The sequence below is a fragment of the Podarcis muralis genome, chromosome 1 (genome assembly GCF_964188315.1).
Source record: "Podarcis muralis chromosome 1, rPodMur119.hap1.1, whole genome shotgun sequence".
NCBI lineage: Eukaryota > Metazoa > Chordata > Lepidosauria > Squamata > Lacertidae > Podarcis > Podarcis muralis.
Genome location: NC_135655.1, coordinates 95,914,484 through 95,934,410, shown reverse-complemented (window position 1 = coordinate 95,934,410; position 19,927 = coordinate 95,914,484). Strand labels below are relative to the sequence as shown.

The following is a 19,927-nucleotide window of genomic DNA, read 5'->3' as shown; positions in this document are numbered from 1 at the left end:
GCGTCACACTGTTGGCTCATGTCAAGTTTGTGGTCAACCAAGACTCCTAGATCCTTTTCACATGTACTGCTCTCAAGCCAGGTGTCACCCATCTTGTATTTGTGCCTCTCATTTTTTTTGCCCAAGTGCAATACTTTACATTTCTCCCTGTTAAAATTCATCTTGTTTGTTTTGGCCCAGTTCTCTAATCTGTCAAGGTCGTTTTGAAGTGTGATCCTGTCCTCTGGGGTGTTAGCCACCCCTCCCAGTTTGGTGTCATCTGCAAATTTGATCAGGATGCCCTTGAGTCCATCATCCAAGTCGTTGATAAAGATGTTGAATAAGACCGGGCCCAAGACAGAACCCTGTGGCACCCCACTAGTCACTCTTCTCCAGGATGAAGAGGAACCATTGATGAGCACCCTTTGGGTTCGGTCAGTCAGCCAGTTACAAATCCACTGAGTGGTAGCATAGTCAAGACCGCATTTTACCAGCTTCTTTACAAGAATATCATGGGGCACCTTGTCAAATGCCTTGCTGAAATCAAGGTAGACTACATCCACTGCGTTCCCTTCATCTACCAGGCTTGTAATTCTGTCAAAAAATGAGATCAGGTTAGTCTGACATGACTTATTTTTCAGAAATCCATGCTGACTATTGGTGATCACAGCATTCCTTTCTAGGTGCTCACAGACTGTTTGCTTAATGATCTGCTCCAGAATCTTCCCTGGTATTGATGTCAGACTGACTGGGCGGTAATTATTTGGGTCCTCTCTTTTCCCCTTTTTGAAAATAGGGACAACATTTGCCCTCCTCCAGTCTGCCGGGACTTCGCCTGTTCTCCAGGAATTCTCAAAGATGACTGCCAGTGGTTCTGAAATCACATCTGCCAGTTCTTTTAATACTCTTGGATGCAGTTCATCTGGCCCTGGAGACTTGAATACATCTAGACTAGCCAAGTATTCTTGTACTATCTCCTTAGTTATTCTGGGCTGTGTTTCCTCTGCTGAATCATTTGCTCCAAATTCTTCAGGTCGGGCATTGTTTTCTTTATCGGAGAAGACTGAGGCAAAGAAGGCATTGAGGAGTTCAGCCCTTTCTGTGTCCCCTGTTTGCATTCTTAATAGATGGGGTTGCTAAATGTCACCAGTACTGTACTGAGCAACAATAATATTTGCCATACTTGAAAAGGTTAACAATCAAACTTTCACTCTCTTTGTTTAACACATCTTGTTTATGATGTATGAATAACATCAAATAACTCCTGTTATTTGGTTGATTATTTGAGAACCTTGCACCCAATAACTTCAGACCTTTGGACAACTCCATGTTGTAAGTCAGCATCCATTCTACCACATATTTTGCAGCTTTGTACACTACAGTAGCAGTGCAGTTATGAGCACTAGCAGTTCTAGCTCAGACTGACATGAGTACTTCTAGTGGCCTTATTAACTCAACCCACTATTCCTGTACTTCAGTTTCCCTCACTGATCTAGAAATATGTAAGCAACTACCCTATCTTATACACCTCTTAAAGATAACTTATAATAGAGGAGATTGCAGGGACTTTGCTCCACCCTGCTCTTTCATATTCCCATGCCACATGTCATCTGAACTCAGGCTTGTGGTTAAGCTCTTTCTTAAACACAAGCTGTAGCCAAGAGCAAACTTTTGTGCAGTCCCAGTAAGCCATGGTTTGGCTTGCTACATCGTGAAAACCAGAGCATAGCGTGAAATACTTGGAGAAGAAAAAGCAGCATTATATTACAACATCTTACAATATTTTTCCAACTGCAAATTAATTTCCAAATTTACCACTAGAAAGTGATTTCGGCTGGAAATTTGACCTGTGGTAATAAAAAAACTGCATTATTGGGGGAATTTTCTGCTTTTCTTTCTCCTGGAATAGGAAGCACTCTTACGTCCTATCTCAGACTTTTAAAAACCTTCAACAGACACTACTTGACAACTCCCCATCCTTTGAAACCATAAAAATTTGAAATTATTTCCTTGTGGGGAGGGAATTAAAGCAAGTTTTCTGAAGCAGTCTACATATGTGATGACTGAACAATGCAGATGCAGAAGATCTGCAACGGTTATAGCTAACAAGCCAAATGAAGTGAACATTTGGTCCAGGCAAGTTTCTAATCTAGGCAGGTTGCTATTTTTACAAACACCCTCAGGAAATGTACATGGTTCCCTTACGAGTTAGGATCAAGGAATAAAGGCATTGCTTTCAGAACAGCCTTTAGCACCCCATATGCCTTAGTGGATCTTCTTTTAGTGTTAATTTTTTAAAAGGCTCCTTGTGAGGAGGAAAGCAGCACATCATTACCATGCTCTAAATTTGTTCCATTCAAGTGCCAGCCTAGCACAGATTCTGCTTGGTTTGCAATACACAGTAAAATCACAATGCAAGCTACCATAGCCTGGAGGCTGCCACAGACAAACATGAGTTACAGAACAAGGGATACTTGTTACTTCAGCTACAAAGCGATGCAACAGTCAGCTGCCTAGGGGATGGTGGCCTCAACCTTTCAAGCAAATGCATTCACAGAACCACCAGCATCTTATCGGAAAATGAGACAAAGGTATACAAAAGCAGCATGGCACCCTGGCATCTCTGGCACCAGTTCTAAAGAAGGGCTTTCATTCCTAACAGAGGAAGGGGAAGAAGATACCCGAAGCAGTAAATGAATGGCTGTAAGCTCTGACTTGTGTGCATCACAACTCCCCTCTCCTTTGGCAAGATTAACAGACAAACCAAGTTAGATCCCGCAATGATAAGATAGTGATGGGAAAAAAGGACCATTGTAAGTGAAAACAAGGTGAACAACTAATTGGCATCTAGCTTTCCAAAGCGGCAGGTGCCTTCTGGCAAAACAAACAAAAAGGTCAGAAAATGAAAACCAATGTACAGGGAACACACACAGTCACACTGCATTTAAAGGGGCACTGCACAGATTCATTGCACAAAATTCTCATTGAAGTATAAGATCACAATTAAAACCTAAGTATGTTTCCAACCTGTAAGAGGGAAGAATATTCCTCAATGCACTTTACACATATGAAGTGAATGGCTTGATCTGATAAACAACCAAGACAGCCTTTGCCAGACTGGTGTCACCCACATGTTTTGGGCTACAACCCCCATCAGGTGCAGCCAGCTCAGCTGTGCTGGCTCAGACTGACTGCAGTTGGAGTCCAAAATATCTGGAGGGCACTAGGTTAGCAAAGACAGATCTGATTCATCACTTTCAATATAACTTGGGATATACGCTTTCTTGGTGCATGGTTAAAGGATCACTTATATAGCTGGTGTTTAATTACGTAATATTGTGCTAAAGCTACATATATTTTAGTATTTTATTTGAATATATCTTAGTATTTGATGAGAACAGCAAGCCAGGGTTGGGACACCTTTTATTGTCTGTGCTACCCATAATGTAGAAACTTCTTAAAAACTTACCACACTGCCTTAATTGCAATGAATAATAGATGCTACAAACACTGTGAACTAGTGATGGTATTTTTCGGCTCATAATGTTCACCTCAAATATATGCTCTTGTTGTAGGCCTGAGAGATCCTTTGAGTCAGATTAAATCTTAAGCAGAGACCTTCAGCCCTCTTATCCTGCCTCCTCTCCCCTCCCTCCCATATCTCCACTTACTTACTTCTATGGGAGCGGGAGAAGAGAGAAAGGTTTCTGTACCCTTTTCCTGTCTAATGCCCAGTATGATGCTATGGCTGCATGCCAGACAAATAAGCACATGGAAATGCTGTTTCCCAGCACTGCTTGTGTTTGGCTTGCAGCCATAACATTGTACCAGGAAGGAGGGATATTTCTTCTCCATCATTCATTCCCCTAACGCTGCTCCCCAAGGAAAGTAGAGAGTTTGGTGGTAGGAAGAGGGAGGCAGGTGCTGAGCATATGGGAAAAAGAAACTGGGTTTTGAGCCCAGTTATCAAGTCTGGCAAGGATGGTTTCTTCCCATCACTACCAGTCTTCTGCTTAGAGAAATTCCACATACTGCATGCAGTTCCATGCTTATTTTTTTCCCAGACTCTTATTCACATTATGCAAAATGTTAACATTAGTTTCTTAACCTTTCCACAAATGCACACACACCCCATTCAACATTCTCCCCCTCCCCATAAGTACCCCTTGTTTCCATTAAAAGGCAGCAAAACAGGTAAAAGGGTTAAGAAACCTGTGTAATCAATGTTACTTTTATGCTTCAAAATAGAAGATTCAAAGTGTACATTGCATAAAGACAAAGAAAAAGTCTGATGTAATCACGTAACAACACACATTGTACAATCCTTCCCTGAGATTGTTGCCTTATAGAAATCAACCACTGACTTTTTTTTAAAATGAAAAAAGGGATTGCACAGAGAAGAAAAACCTTGCTTCAGAGCTTAGGATCCACCTATTACATGACAGTAACAGCATAAATACTATATTCCCATGGCTCTAATGAATTTCATGCAACATTAGAACATTGGAGGGGGATCGTGGAGGAAGACATCTTATTTTTTTCTGAATAAAGTCATGGGGCACCTTAAAAGACAAGGAAGGTTTACTGTAACTTTCTCAGGGCTGTGTAACTAACCTAAAATATGCCAGTAGTGGTTTACATGTGGAATTAAGTCGTGTAAAGTGAGTCCACTTTCAAAAGGAATGCATCTCTGATGTTATATGGCAGTTCAGTAAATTTTGCTTGGTTCCCATGCAATTAAGTACTTACGCTGACAGACCTTCCCTTGTTTACTAATGGCTGTATTTTTCCCAGTGAAAAGGTTTGCATGTGATTTATGGAAAACAGGGACACTATTTGGATTATCAGAGCCAATGTCACTTAAAATTAGAGATGCGGGACATCAACACAGTGATATAAACAAGATTATGACCAGTGTAGCAACTATGTACAGAAAAAGCCTTTAGAGAGCTCCTGCATGTAGTTTGTGAATAAAACGTTTCTATGTGCATGTGTACATTTGTGCACGTGTGCCTGCTCACACAAATACAGCACTGTTTTATCCAACTAGGCTTTTTCAGGGTAGAATTGGTAGGTATTGCTCTTGGGAATTTTACAAATGGGTTTAACATAGTCTTACAACTTTAGCTTTGCATTTTATTTTACTTCTTTTTGTACACTACAATATTTTTGAAATTTATTTATTGCGTTTATATTCTGCCCCTTCCTGCCAAAGGAACCAGGGTGGCAAACACATCAATATCATTAAAATATTCCAGAAACAGTTAAAAACAATCACATGCTCTCAACCGATTATTTCAATGTTGCCTGGAACAGTATCTTTCAACCATCAAATGCCTGGGTAAACAGGAATGGGGGGGGGGGACCTCCTGGTAGTCAATAATGAAAAGTGATGAGTGGTGGAAAGTTTCTAAATTCAATAAATAAATAAATGCAACAAATAAAACACAACGCATACAAGTTAAGCCATGCTTCCCATTTCTGGTACAACTTATTTTTATCTGTGGGCAGCATCTGTGCCAAGATTTTGGGTGGCTTTTGGTCTGAGCCACTTAATGAATTAAGTTTTTATTCTTCCCAAAACACAGAGGAACACATGCTCCTGCTTCATTAGCTGGATTTGCCTTGCAGCAGAATCATAAAACAGTGGAACCCAAAAGGGCAGTCAGCTCATCCCAGGAGAAGGTGCCAAGTGAGTGAAGCTAAAGTCATGCTTCTGCTATAGTCAAAATCATCTCATTCTGAACCAGACAGATTGATCCAATTCTGTCTTACCATATGAAATGCATACGCAAGGCATAGGACTCTGCATCTGACCAATCAAAATATTTGGTCACTGCAGTTCATAAAACATTGGTTTTGTTTCTTTTTAACAGATCAGTAAGGGCTATTGTCGTTTTTCTTCCCCCCTATATCTAATATACTTTGAGCAACCCTTGTACCTATCAATTGAAGTGACATACAAATGTTTAAATAATGGTGCTAGTTACAAAGAGGTAACCAAAGTACATAATCTATTATAATCAATTGCATTTATAGTAATTAATTATGAATTGCCAGGTTGGCTGGTAGTAGCACAAAGGTGAGACGTAGCCTCAGCCTTTACTCAGTCTTATAGGCACAGAAACAAATAAACATTCCTCGCAAATAGAGAAGCTTGTTCATTTACACACAGTTAGAACAGGTCTTCAAACATTTACTTTGCTTTGCCCACCAGCTTTGGCTGTCATCATAAATGAATGCATAATTGTTCACCTTAACACTGACCTCATTTACACATGATGCTAAACTATGATTTGACATTATGTGCAGAAATCTTAGTAAAATATTTGGCTCAAGAGCTTCCGCCTCATTTCTCCCATGCAGTTGGGAGGAGAAATAAAACATGATTCAGTGTTACTTCCTCCAGTTCCTGAATTGTTCTTATGTACTGTGAAGGAAATGGGTTATTCTGTTGCAAACTGTACTGTTACATAAAACTACCAATCTTGCATGTAGGTTGATCTGGGGGTTATGGAACACTCCTAAGCCTAACCCCTAAGTCTGGGGTTCAAACTGGAAGGTAGAAAACTGAGGTGGATGGCATGTAGCCCAGTGATGGCCAAACCTGGCCCTCCAGCTGTTTTGGGACTACAATTATCATCATCCCTGACTACTGGTCCTGTTAGCTAGGGATGATGGGAGTTGTAGTCCCAAAACAGCTGGAGGGCCAAGTTTGGCCATCACTGATGTAGCCTCTGATTTGGAGTTGAGATTTGACTGTCATAATTTCCATGAAATTGTGGATTGGGAGTCACAAGGTGACACAAGACAGAATAAAGTGAACAAAAAGGAAAAGGAAAATGAGAGAGAGACAAAAAGGAAATACCAACAGGTGGGGGGGAGTAGGAGGTGGTGAGAGAAAAAGAAAGGACAGACATAGTTAATAACAGAAAAAAAGGAGAAAGGAAAAGGTAAGGATGGAGCCAAGAGTGGAGTACAGTTTGAGGAGTACCGCAAGGCAATTCACAAGATACAGCTAAAATATTACAACTTGACAATATTAACTACATCCACATTTTGCTCAACACAGCAATGTTAAGGTCTATAGAAACATTTTCACCAACCTTAAATCACACACACACAATGGCATCTGGTTGGCCACTGTGAGAATGAAATGATGGACTAGATCAGTGCTTCTCAACCTGTGGGTCCCCAGATGTTGTTGTACTACAATTCCCATAATCCCTGAGCTCTGGCCTTGCTAGCTAGGGATGATGGGAGTTGTAGTTCAACAACATCTGGGGACCCACAGGTTAAAAGGCTGGACTAGATGATCATTTGGCCAGACCCTGAAGGGCTCTTCTTATGCGGTTATCATTGCTCTAGTTCTGGTCTCATAGGTATCCCAATCAACACTGACTTTTGGATTTTGGCATACCGTATTTTTCGCACGATTGGACGCACCGGACCATAGGACGCACCTAGTTTTTTTGGGGGGAAATAAAGGAAAAAATTGGGGGGGGGGGAAATAAAGGAAAAAACTCCTGCAAGCCTCCCCACTCTGCGAATGTCTGCCTGGCGCGAGGGGCGCTCTGCTTCAGGGCGCCCCACCCGCCAGGCAGCAGGCTGCTATCCGCAGCGTGGGGAGCCCTGTGGGGAACTCCTGCAAGGCTCCCCACTCTGCGGGTGTATGCCTGGCGCGAAGGGCCCCCTGCTTCAGGGCGCCCCACCCGCCAGGCAGCAGGCTGCTATCCGCAGCGTGGGGAGCCTTGTGGGGAACTCCTGCAAGGCTCACCACTCTGCGGATGTCTGCCTGGCGCGAGGGGTGCTCTGCTTCAGGGCGCCCCACCCGCCAGGCAGCAGGCTGCTATCCGCAGCGTGGGGAGCCTTGTGGGGAACTCCTGCAAGGCTCCCCACTCTGCGGATGTCTGCCTGGCGCGAGGGGCGCTCTGCTTCAGGGCGCCCCACCCGCCAGGCAGCAGGCTGCTATCCGCAGCGTGGGGAGCCTTGTGGGGAACTCCTGCAAGGCTCCCCACTCTGCGGATGTCTGCCTGGCGCGAGGGGCGCTCTGCTTCAGGGCGCCCCACCCGACAGGCAGCAGGCTGCTATCCGCAGCGTGGGGAGCCCTGTGGGGAACTCCTGCAAGCCTCCCCACTCTGCGGATGTCTGCCTGGCGCGAGGGGCGCTCTGCTTCAGGGCGCCCCACCCGCCAGGCAGCAGGCTGCTATCCGCAGAGTGGGGAGCCCTGTGGGGAACTCCTGCAAGCCTCCCCACGCTGCGGATGTGTTCCCGAAGCGCCTGGAGCTCTGCTTTCAGGGCGCCCGGCGCTCCGGGAAGCAGGCTACTATCCGCAGCCTAGACACGGCTAGCGGAGCGCTAATCCCGAGATTAGCGCGGCGCTTCGCTAGCCCTGGGAGAGCCACGCAACGTCGCGGGGCTCTCCCAGGGCTAGCGAGACCTTGCCGGCACCCAGAAGCTTGGGGCGCGCTGAGCTCCGCACGCCCCAAGCTTCGGGATTAGCGCGGCGCTTCGCTAGCCCTGGGAGAGCCACGCAACGTCGCGGGGCTCTCCCAGGGCTAGCGAGACCTTGCCGGCACCCAGAAGCTTGGGGCGCGCTGAGCTCCGCGCCCCCCAAGCTTCGGGATTAATGCAGCGCTCCGCTAGCCGCGGCTAGCGGATAGCTTCCTGAAGCCTGGAGAGCGAGAGGGGTCGGTGCGCACCGACCCCTCTCACTCTCCAGGCTTCAGCGATAGCCTGCATTCGCTCCATAGGACGCACACACATTTTCCCTTGCTTTTTAGGAGGGAAAAAGTGCATCCTATGGTGCGAAAAATACGGTACATAGGGAGACACTCAGCGGCAGATCCTGAGCCCCAGACATTCAGGCTTTTAAACAATGTATGGAGGACATCACAATGACTACCCCAGGTCAAAAGGGTGCCCTGCAGCAAAATATGGCTGACAAAATGAAAAATTTCTCTTCCCCTCCCGAGTACAATGCCCTTCAAGCTGCTGGCCTGCCATTTTATCAGATATTTGCTATTCATCCAAATCTTCTGTAAGAGAAAAAGGTCTTGGAACTGAAACTTTTTGAGAAGCTGCTGCTCCCTGGCAAAAATGAAGGCTAGTATTTGGTTTTCAGCCAATGGAAAAGGCTGAGCTCATTGTGGTCATTGCCAGCTATTAATATGCAACTTCTTAGCTTTGAAAAACTTTTCCTGTGAAATAATAATAAAAAAAAATTAGAACGTCTGAAACACCACATTTCAACCACAAAGTGGGTGATGTTTCTTTGCCTAAACCACCTAAAGTGACATTTAAAGAAGTTGGGGAGTTCTTGCTGTGTAGTTATAAAAGCCTGATTCCTTATAGCCACTATTGTTGACACTTTGAGTCACTAAAATAAGGAACGGAGGTGGGAGGATATGAAATGCATACTTAGCAATTAGGGCTTATTTGCCATAGCAAAAAATAACTCTGTTCCAAAACAGTGGGAAATTGTAGGGTTAATCTTGCTCTAGGAAAAAGTCTTACTATGCGACAATAGCAGTCCCTCCCCATGTTTTTAGATCTAGAACAAGAGGTACCTTCAACATAAAGAATAGGAAGCTGCCATTGGACTATCTAGTCCAGCCTTCTACAATGACTGACAATGACTCTCCAGGGTTTCTCCAGCCCTACCTGGGAATTGTCAGGAGGTCCTACACATGAGTAGGAGTCCAGCAGAGACACATGCCCGACTGGCATGTTCTCTCCCTTCTGGTCAGGCGTTTGGGAGATTCAAAAGCTTTCTCCAGCCCGAACATCACAGCGACTGATACCAAGAGGCATCAGCACACTTCAGGATCAACAGAGTACAGGCAGTCAGCGTTCAGACTCAGTAGCCCAGCAATTTGGCTAAACTATGTTTATTTACATATATACACTTGGAGCATCATAACTCAGCTCCTTCCTCTTCAGCATCAGACAGCAAAGAAAAAGAACAAAGGACAAAAATCCTACATCACAGAAGCACAGTAATAAAAACATCATCTCTCCGTCACTTCCCACAATGTGGAATGAAAACATACACCGTCATGTGATAAAACCAATCCCATGACTGCAACACGGGGAATGAATCCTAACAGGGATGTCAGAGATTAAACCTGGGACTTTCTGCATGAAAGTAGATGCTCCACCACTGAGCTACAAGCCCTAATGCACTTGGTTTAGTACTATGGTTACCACACCTCTCCACTGATTCTGATACACTATTTTGACCAGCAACCCACTTGGCAAACATATTCCAGCAGGAACATGGATATTAGTGAGACAATTAGGTAAGTAGTTATACTGAAGTACATGAAGACATTAAGGGCTTTAAAAAAAGAATAATTATTGAACTAAAACTTTAGTTTGAAAATGAATGGGGCAGGTAGAAGTGGTCTTAGATGACATGGTATATCAATCCGTAAACCTTCCCAAGGCTTATTTGCATTGAAGCACAGATTACACAATGATATATTTAGAAACTGGCAAGTGGCATGAACATTTCCAAACATTCAGTGGTTCCCAACATTAACAGCCCCAAAGTGCAAACTGTATGCCATGAAGGAATTTTAGCTGCAATATATGTTCAAGCAGGGATGAGGAACCTTTAGCCTTCCAGATTTGCTGAACTACAATTCCTACCATCTCTTGACTATTGACCATGCTCGCTGGAGCTGATGGGAGTTATGGAGTACAACACCTGGTAGGCCACAGGTTTCTCACTTGTGGTTAAAGGAAACAATTTGGGGTATTCCACATATTTCATTTCAGTAAAAGTAGGTGTGCCACTGAGTATTATCAACTAAATAGATGGTTAGGTAAAGGTAAAAGGACCCCTGACCATTAGGTCCAGTTGTGGACGACTCTGGGGTTGCGGCACTAATCTCACTTTACTGGCCGAGGGAGCCGGCATACAGCTTCTGGGTCATGTGGCCAGTATGACTAAGCCGCTTCTGGCGAACCAGAGCAGTGCACGGAAACGCCGTTTACCTTCCTACCAGAGTGGTACCTGTTTATCTACTTGCACTTTGATGTGCTTTCGAACTGCTAGGTTGGCAGGAGCAGGGCTAACGGGACTAACCATATGGTTAAATGTCTATAAAATGCCCACAAGGTTCAGCAAGTATCTGAAGACAAATGAAGAAACCTCAGTGTTTTTTCTCTTCCTGTAGTTCTCTAAAACTGACTCCCACTTTACCTGCCTTCCTGCCATCATCTAATTCCCATTCATGCCATCCTATATCCTTCATAGCTAAAAGTGTCAGATAACTAGGGTGACATGGGTTCAAATCAGGCTTCCTCTACCTCGGCCCTTCAGATTTTTTTTGGCCTACAACTCCCATGATCCCTAGCTAGCAGGACCAGTGGTCAGGGATGATGGGAATTGTAGTCTCAAAACATCTGGAGTGTCGAGGTTGAGGGTTCAAATCCTGACTCAGCCACAAGAAGCTCACCTGGATAACCCTGGACCAGTCTCCCTCAGCCTAATCTACCTTATATGGATGTTGTAAGGATAAAATAGGGAAGAACCTTGCATCCTTTTGGGGGGGGGCTAACAATGAGAGAATGTGCTTGAATGGGTCAACCGACATTGGAGATGAACTAGAAAGGATTGAACTTTGTCTCCAGATAATTCTTGTTACAACAACAGCCCCTGAACAGTGTCTAATTGTTTTAGGAAGCCTACTCACCATACGCAGTCATCGTACCAACATATGGTCCATCTACCACGTTCCTATTCTCTTCCGCCAGTGCTTTTATGTATCTTTTGCTGAGGTCCAGTATTTGTTCACGAAGCACCGAACTGCTTTCGTGCTGAGTCTTCTGTTGGATTGTAAAATGCAGCAGCATCATTCCCCAAATGAAGCCAAAGGTCACCAGAAAAAAGCCAAGTTTCTGAGAGGACAACTTCCATGGAGTAAAAAATGCCATGGCTGTTCAACCAGCTCTGGAGTCAACTGGAAAAGGTTTGAAAAGTCCACGCCAATGTCTCAGTTCATAGTCCAGGCAGGTAACAATCAAAATTCCGGTGCTATTCACTCTGGCTCCTTAGTCAACATATTGTTGCTATTCAACTCCATCCTGCTGCTGCAAGAGAAAAGGAAACATATGGTAATTTAGAGAGGCAAAAATACCCACCAAAACTCTTCAAAGCTGTTTTCATGTTTATAATTCCCCATTGCCAGCCTTGGAAAGCAGGACAATGTGCTTTCTTGGTAAATTGTTATGAGTCAATATTTTATGACACAAGTGACCATAGAGTCCAAGATACATTTGGGAATGGATCAAGAAATGTGTCTTTAACAGATATGGTCCCTGGGCTGACCTTATCACCTGATGTCCTATAGTATATGTGCAAGACATTACATTTGGGACAGAAGAGCTGTTAGCATCCATCTGTCTCAAGATACAATGGAGTACGCTTCCAGGGGGTAAAATCAAACTGCTGTGTTAGCACCACCTAAGTGACCACCCTGGGGCGCAAGCATGGGCAGTGTGTATGGAGGTGCTGGGCTGCCCAGACGACTAGATCCGCCTCTTGGCCTTGCCAATGTGGTTTAAAGGAAAGCAGAGCAATACATTTGGCACCAGCTTGGCTGCAACATCCAACAGTCTTAGGGTTGCCACGCTGGATTTGTGTAGAGTTTACGCCTTAGCCTTTTGTTCTCCTGAATATATCCTGCAAAGCAGCAGAGGTTTAGGATCAGAGTTTTCCTTATCTGAGATGAGCTACCTTCCTAGGTTGCCCTTCAATTCCCTGTATAGCATGTGCAGAAACTGCCTTCTTGACCACTGGATCCACTACTGGTCTCTTCCACTCAATCCTCCGGAGCCTGTCTTTGCATGCAGGGGAAGTCCCTAACTCACTGAGTGTTTGAGACCCATCGGCTACCTTCACCTGGTTTAGCTGGCCTGGTTTGAAAGGTAAAAGTAAAAGGTAAAGGACCCCTGGATGGTTAACTCCATTCGAATCTGACTATGGGGTGTGGCACTCATCTCCACTTTCAGGCTGAGGGAGCTGGCAATTTCTGCAGACAGCTTTTCCAGGTCATGTGGCCAGCATGACTAAATCGCTTCTGGCACATGGAACACCATGACGGGTACCAGAGCGCATGGAAATGCCGTTTACTCCTGGTTTAGCTGGGGTATGGCTGCTGTTTCAGGCTGACAGGTTCTAGGAGCCACAGGTGAGAGCTGAGTGCAGGGTGGGGACCAAAGGTGGGACAAACTATCCCAGAAGGAGAATGATGTATCCCCTACCAAAGGTACTACCCCTCCCCTAACAGAAGTATTCCAGCACAATTTATGCATCCACGCACAGCCGCAGTGTTGCTACATGCACATCCCCACACCATCCTTAGCCAACGGGTCAATGGTCAGTGATGACAGAAGTCGTGGCTGAACAGAATGTGGAGACCTATGGCTGGGGAAGAATTGTGTAGATAATTTGGAAAAGAAAGTTGTTTCCAGTTTCATCCTGTGATATAATGGAAATATAGTTTAAGCTTATCTTTTCAAAGAACACGCACAGCCTAAAATCAATGAGTGACTTCCACTAATAATTAGTTCACATTTTGTTAATCATTTGCTTATATAAGATTAGTAGGATGGTTTATTGTCAGTCCTCTTGGAGATGGCGGCATCCAGCTGATGACTTCAGATGTCACCAAAGTGCAACAAATTGATAGTTGTTATTGTATTTTTACTGCAAGGAGAGGGAGAGGTACTTGCGGGATTTCCTGCCTCAGCTGCCAAAGCAACTTGCACCTTGAGTCCCAAGGTGCAAGGGCAGGGGTGGGGAGAAAACCATTTGCTGCTTCACCTCAGGCTGCAAGATTAAGTGATCTAGAAATGCTCTCAAATACAGAAAATAAAGAAGAGATCTTGGGTCAATCCTGTTCCCCCACCTATACATCATAAAAACAGCTGTTCTCCCACATCTCTGCATGGACAGCCCTCATATAGCCACACTCCATTCTTCTCAGGCTGCTCTTGCAATGTTACATGCTGAAGTCCTTCCCTTCTTAATGTCAGATGGTAATCCTCCTTTATACGGTGATATCTGCCACCTCCCACTTTCTAACAAAAACCTCTATTGTAAATGATTAAAAATATACTATGCAGAGAGATGAGAGGCAGACGGACTGAAGGAGGCTAAGCTCCAAGTGCTAGGGTCTATACCTTTCATGCACACACACACGCACTTCCTCCCTCCTAAACAGACATGTATGAGAACTGACAAGGGTAGACGTTAAGATAATGCAACATGAAATCACTTTTAACCTTGAGCAAGCAATGTAGTTCTATTTTCAGGGTGGGGGGTGGGGAGAAGTCTCCTTTGTGCTTGGAGTGCTGCTGAACAGGCCTGTGGCAACCACCCATGATTCTAACAGATACAGGAGTCCTTGGTTGCACTGAGCATCTTGAAACCTCTCCAACTTTCTGTCAAGCATGCCATCTTACACAGCTTAGTCCCACAGAAATGAATCCATCAGCAGACACTTTTCTCATGGTGTGATCAACCATTTTTCTTTTTTCTTTGCTTGTCCCTGAATCATCATTTGCGTGAAGACAAATGGAGGTTTTAAAACAACAGGCGCTCCAGAGCCTCTCACTATTTAATATCCTGTTTACAAAGTCTGAACAGAATCTTCCCAAACTTATGGTCAGCCTTTAATTGGCCAGTAATAATAACAAGAACAGAATAATAGGCAGGAATGCCCTTTGAACTGCCCCCGAAAAGCACCTGCCCCAAATGTTCTCCCTTTGTCTTCTAGATTTGAAGAGTTGGCAGAAGCTGGCTTGAGGGCAAGTGATTCCTATTTCCAGGATGTCATCTCAGTGGGGATTGTAGTCTCATGATTTTCCGTGTGAAATTCAAGTAGGGTTACAATGCCTTGTTCTGGATCTGCAAAAACTAATTTGGTCTAGTAGGTCCCATCTGTGATATGGAAATCATAAGGCTTTTTGTGAGGCGTTTTATAATATTGCTCCAACACTCACCAACTACTACTACTACTACTACTACTACTCTGCTGAAAGGTGCAAACATGGAGTCTTCCCATCATCCGGCAATACAGGAAAGCAAAGAATGAAGATGGGAATGGCCTGCAACTTCTGCTGTGATGCAATGTCATGGATTAGAGGGAATGTGTTGCTGGCAACACACTTTTCAGCCTGCCTGCCACTTCTTCCCACTAACTCCACCTCACCAAGGGAAAAGGCTGCAGAAGTGATGCACTTATCTGTGGACCAAGAAATAGGTAAGTCAGACTTGCTGGCTTCTGGAAAAGATGTTTGGCTACCAAGCCGAAATTTATGGCTCCCTGGATAACAATTGTTTTCAAGTGTGCCAGGAAACCCTGAGATATGCAGTAGCTATCAGGGGTTTACCCATGGGGACAAACTTTTCCAAGGTATACTTTTCCTTCAACATACTGAACACTTCCAGAACTCTTTGTAGGATAAAGTTGCTCTTCAGCATACATGTTGATGTGGAAAGCGGTCCTACAACTACTGACAGTTCTGTGAGTTTTGTTCATGATATAAACAATACTCCACTAAGGTTCTAAACAAATACCCCAAATTTCATTTAAAGTAATAATTATAATCAGCTTGACAGCATAACATGGCATATGTCTGAGACACAGCTGGGTATCTGTATAGTTACCAAACTGATATAGCTCCTGGGGAAAAGTTAAATTTGTTGGGCTATGATGTGTGTAGACAAAAGCCTCACAATAACTCCCAGAGACAGTTATATGATAGTCACAGTGGAGCTACTTGAACCCCCTTTTTCCCTGCTGCTCTTGATTTGCTTAACCACCTGCCCATATGAATTTGGAGCCAATGTTTTCTTCAGAGCATGGTAATATGGCAATTAAAACTCATCATGAGCCTCGCAAACCGATCAACTCTTGTGAGAGCTTAAAATAAAGAACCGAGGAAGAAAGGTAAATAAATTCTGTTTTTATCGCCCTAAGGAACATAGGAAGCTGCCTTATACAAAGTCAGACTATAAGTCCATCTAACACATTATTGTCTACACTGATTGGTAGTGGGTTGTGAGGATAAAATAGAGAGGGGGAGATCCATGTACGCCAAGCTGAGGTCCTTGAAGGAAAGTTGGAATATAAATGTAATAACATAAAAATAAAATAAATGAAGGTTTATAAGAAAGGGGAGGGGGGGTTCTTCATGAATTCTGATAAACACAAACAAGATGAGGAAATTCTCGCTAGACCAGAGTGGACTGTCCTGGAACAGAGATGCTGGGGCAGTGCCCCTAGGGAGAAGGAAGACTGCCCAGTTCAGGAAGTGAACCCCTGGTGGAATGTAACACAAAAAAGCAGGAGACATGCTGTGTATTTGGAGCTACAAAATCAACTCCATCCCCTGATCTTGGACATCAATTCTCAGTCAGAGGAGCAAGTACAGTGCAAGGTTGAACTAGATGGGGTCCCTTCCAACTTTACAATTCTATGAAACACATGTAGCCGTGGGTAGATATTTTCAGTGACAAAGCTTGGGGGAGGGGGTAGATTCATCTCAGAAGTGCACCTTTTCTTGTTATGAAAACTCCAGGAAAAAAAGTATTTAACATGCCATGGGACTCATTTGTGAAAAAATTTCTTCCCTTCATTTTAAAACATTTATTAGACAGAAAATTAAAACAAACATTTTACTGGTCAAGTTCCACACTTTCCCAACATTTTATGGTTTTGCCAGAAAACAGCAACCGAAGCCAACTACCTAAACTAACATGACAGTCTTGAAATTTTTCAAAGGAAAACAACCACAACACAACCCTGCCAAAAGTGACATCAATTTTAAAAGGGGGCAGGAGAGGAAATCAGCCTACACAAACCCTATTTACATAATTTCAATCATATCTGTGTTTATAAATTTATAATGCTACTGTTGCACTAACCTGGTAGGACTGGATCTCAGCGCTGGAAAGCAGGAATTAATGCTTGAGCTACCAAGCATAGCCATAATTTGTGGACCTCTGATTAAGTCTTGGGTTGTAAGGGATTCAATACCAGCATGGTAATAAGATTAAAAACATTGAAGACTGGTTAGAGATGCAAAAGAATAATACAAAAAGATGCAAGGGCTTGAAAACGAGTGAAGGACACATTCATGCCATTGTTAGAGATAACGCACAGCTAAATTTGTAAGAAATCTCCAACTCCAACTGAGTTGGAGTTACTGGAAAATCTGTGATTACCTTAGTTTCCTGCTCACTGAGCATTCAATTGAAATGGTCAAAATGACTCTTGAGTTATTACTCAGAAGTGGCTCTACATATTTAAGGAGCAACAGGTCAACAAGAAAGATGGCCCAGATGAAAACTATTCTGTTCAAAATCCCAGGAATTAAGAATATGGCATCTACATGTCAAATACTGTGACAGTTAAGAACTTTGGATACAATTAAGCCAAAGTTAAGTGTTTCTCAACAAAAGGAATATGCACCATATGCATAAGTCTCCCACTGAAACTCTTCCATTGGCAGAGGTAGGATGCTTCTGAATGCCTGCTGCTGGGAACCACAAGTGAGGAGAAAGAAGACTCCTGCACTTAGGGCTTGCATATGGACTTCCTGGACTAGATAGCTCACTGGCATCACCCAGCAGTCTCTTCTTTTCTTAAATCAACAGGACTTTAAAAGATCTTATGTCCATTTTAATCAACCATCAAAAGCTGTTCCTTAATAAATCCTACACCCGGGCTAGAAAAAGCCATTCAAAGGCCAGATCTAAAAATATCTACCAATCTGCATACTATATATATAATATAAAAAAAGAAAACAATTGTTTACCTTAGTGTTAGCCCTACTGCTAAAGTAACTGATCCTGTTCCATAAGATTAAAAGAAGCACTAACAGCCATTTTCTGCCAACTGAGCCTTAGCTTTGAGCTGCCCATGACGCCTCCACAAAATAAATATTTAAAAGAGAATCTTATTACACAGGTCTAAAAATAAATTGCATCTATGTTTTCTACCAACTGTAAACAATTTCATATAAAAAGGATGCTTAATTTAATTTATTTCAGAAGAGTGCACCAGAAGCAGATGACATAATATGCTCTTTTTTCCATCATATGCAGGCAGATTTGCAGAGCAGAGAGTACATTACATGCCACAAATTTGGTTAACAGCACTTTAAGTACTTGGGTGGCCTCATCCTGAGATATGCTCGGTAGATACAACTTCAATCTAACCCAAAATGTAAAATATTAAGATATATATTTATTATAGACTCTTTCTCTCTGCCAGACTGATCTAACTCTTCCAAAAGCTCCTAACAATCGCTATGTGGATATGAGGAAAGCAAACTCACAAGTGCAGCTGGTTGTCAGCTACACAAAATGGCAAGGTGTTTTCACCTCTGAACCTGCTTCCTGCATGTTCAACCAATTGATTTAAATCCCTCAATCAGCTCTTTCAGCTCATGGATTCACTTTACTTAATCTCTAAGCAACCTAATCACTTTAATGCGTATGTCGCAGGGTGGGGAGGGTGGTCGTTCCTACCATAAAGCTACCCTCATTTTGTCAGTGCAACTTGGAGAATGGAGTGTGGCAGAACACATGCCTTGCCTGCAGAATGTCCCAAGTTCAATCCCTGGCCCAGAACTCTGGAACAGCCATTGCCATTAAGCATAGATAATACTGAGCTAGATGGAACAATGGCCTGACTGTGCAAAGCAGCTTCATTCGTTTGCCTGCTGAGTCATCGCCACATCCTTCCTTCACCATTGCCCAGCCTTGCAGAAACAAGAGATAGCTGTACTCCTACCCAGATAAATTGCTACAATGCACAGCCTCTCCCTACTCTCATAATGAAAGGCATTTCACATGAATATGGGCCAGGTTCAGATGCAACGGGGCCCCCACATAGGCACCTTGGAGGGCTGCCACCAGGCTCATGACTCAACAGCACTCAGGCTCACACAGATTCATAGTTTGCAATACAGCTTCCATGCAGAAGGCTTTTATGCGGCCATCATGGTTTGTACTGGGCAGCCAAAATGATGCCATCCGGGTGATGCTGAATTCCCAACACCCATCAGCCCCAGTCAGCAATGGCCAATGGTCAGGAAAGATGGGAGTTTTAGCCCAACAATATCTGAAGGACACCGTGTTGGCTACTCTGGTTTATGTGACTGCACAGTTTTTTTCTTTTCTCCCCTTGAATCCTCTGACATGCCCTGATGAGGCATATCTTTAACTCTGACCACTTTAAAATTCTACATAATACCACAACTCTATTTTGGCTTGCTTTCTGTCCTTAGAAGGTACTCATATCACAACATATACACAGACACACACACAAAGAGAGAGAGTGAGTAAATGAAACTTTCAGATCAGAATCTACTTCCTCTTCCCCTACTCTACCAGCTTCTATTACATGAAGTTTAAAGAATTACCTGTTTTGGCAACAGCGTACCATTTTGACAGCCTCTCTGATTTTTCTAGCTGATATCATTAACTACAAAACAGAGCTCCTCCATTTCCCCTATACTGGCACTCTCCCCAGACTGCCAGACAGTTTAGGGAATAAGCAGAAATCTTTTACTGCCTTAGGAAAAAAAATGAATCAAGGAGGAAAGAAAATTGATTTTAATGACTAGCTGGATGAAAAGCTACTCTTCTCAAAACAGAACTTCCAGGGCTCACTTACTGCACAGTTTGGAATGAATTTTACACCAACCTGAGGATTCCTTAAGAGTGTAATCAGTTGCTTCTACCTGCTAATATAAATGAGTTTACATCTTAAGCATAGCTACATTAGGAGCAAGCAGTACAGACCAAAGTTGATGCACATTGCTTTTGTCTAATATTTGCAAAGTCAATAATTGCACTCTAAAATACCTTCCCCCACCTCATCTGAGAAAATGCCCCAGTTTGCACACCACACTAAGCCACCCA

The 19,927-nt window shown here is 43.5% G+C and overlaps 1 protein-coding gene across 3 annotated transcripts in view; it reads right to left on the bottom strand.

Moving 5' to 3' along the window:
- The window catches only part of MGAT5 (alpha-1,6-mannosylglycoprotein 6-beta-N-acetylglucosaminyltransferase), a 124,950-nt gene that overhangs the window by 62,449 nt on the left and 42,574 nt on the right, over positions 1 to 19,927 (bottom strand). For all 3 annotated transcript variants that reach the window (XR_013394518.1, XM_028744719.2, XM_077935637.1), the window contains exon 2: positions 11,682 to 12,078. Coding sequence is in view for 2 of the 3 variants with exons in the window: in XM_028744719.2 (XP_028600552.2) it covers positions 11,682 to 11,922 (241 nt within the window). In the remaining variant the exon portion in view is untranslated. The remainder of the gene's footprint in view (positions 1 to 11,681; positions 12,079 to 19,927) is intronic.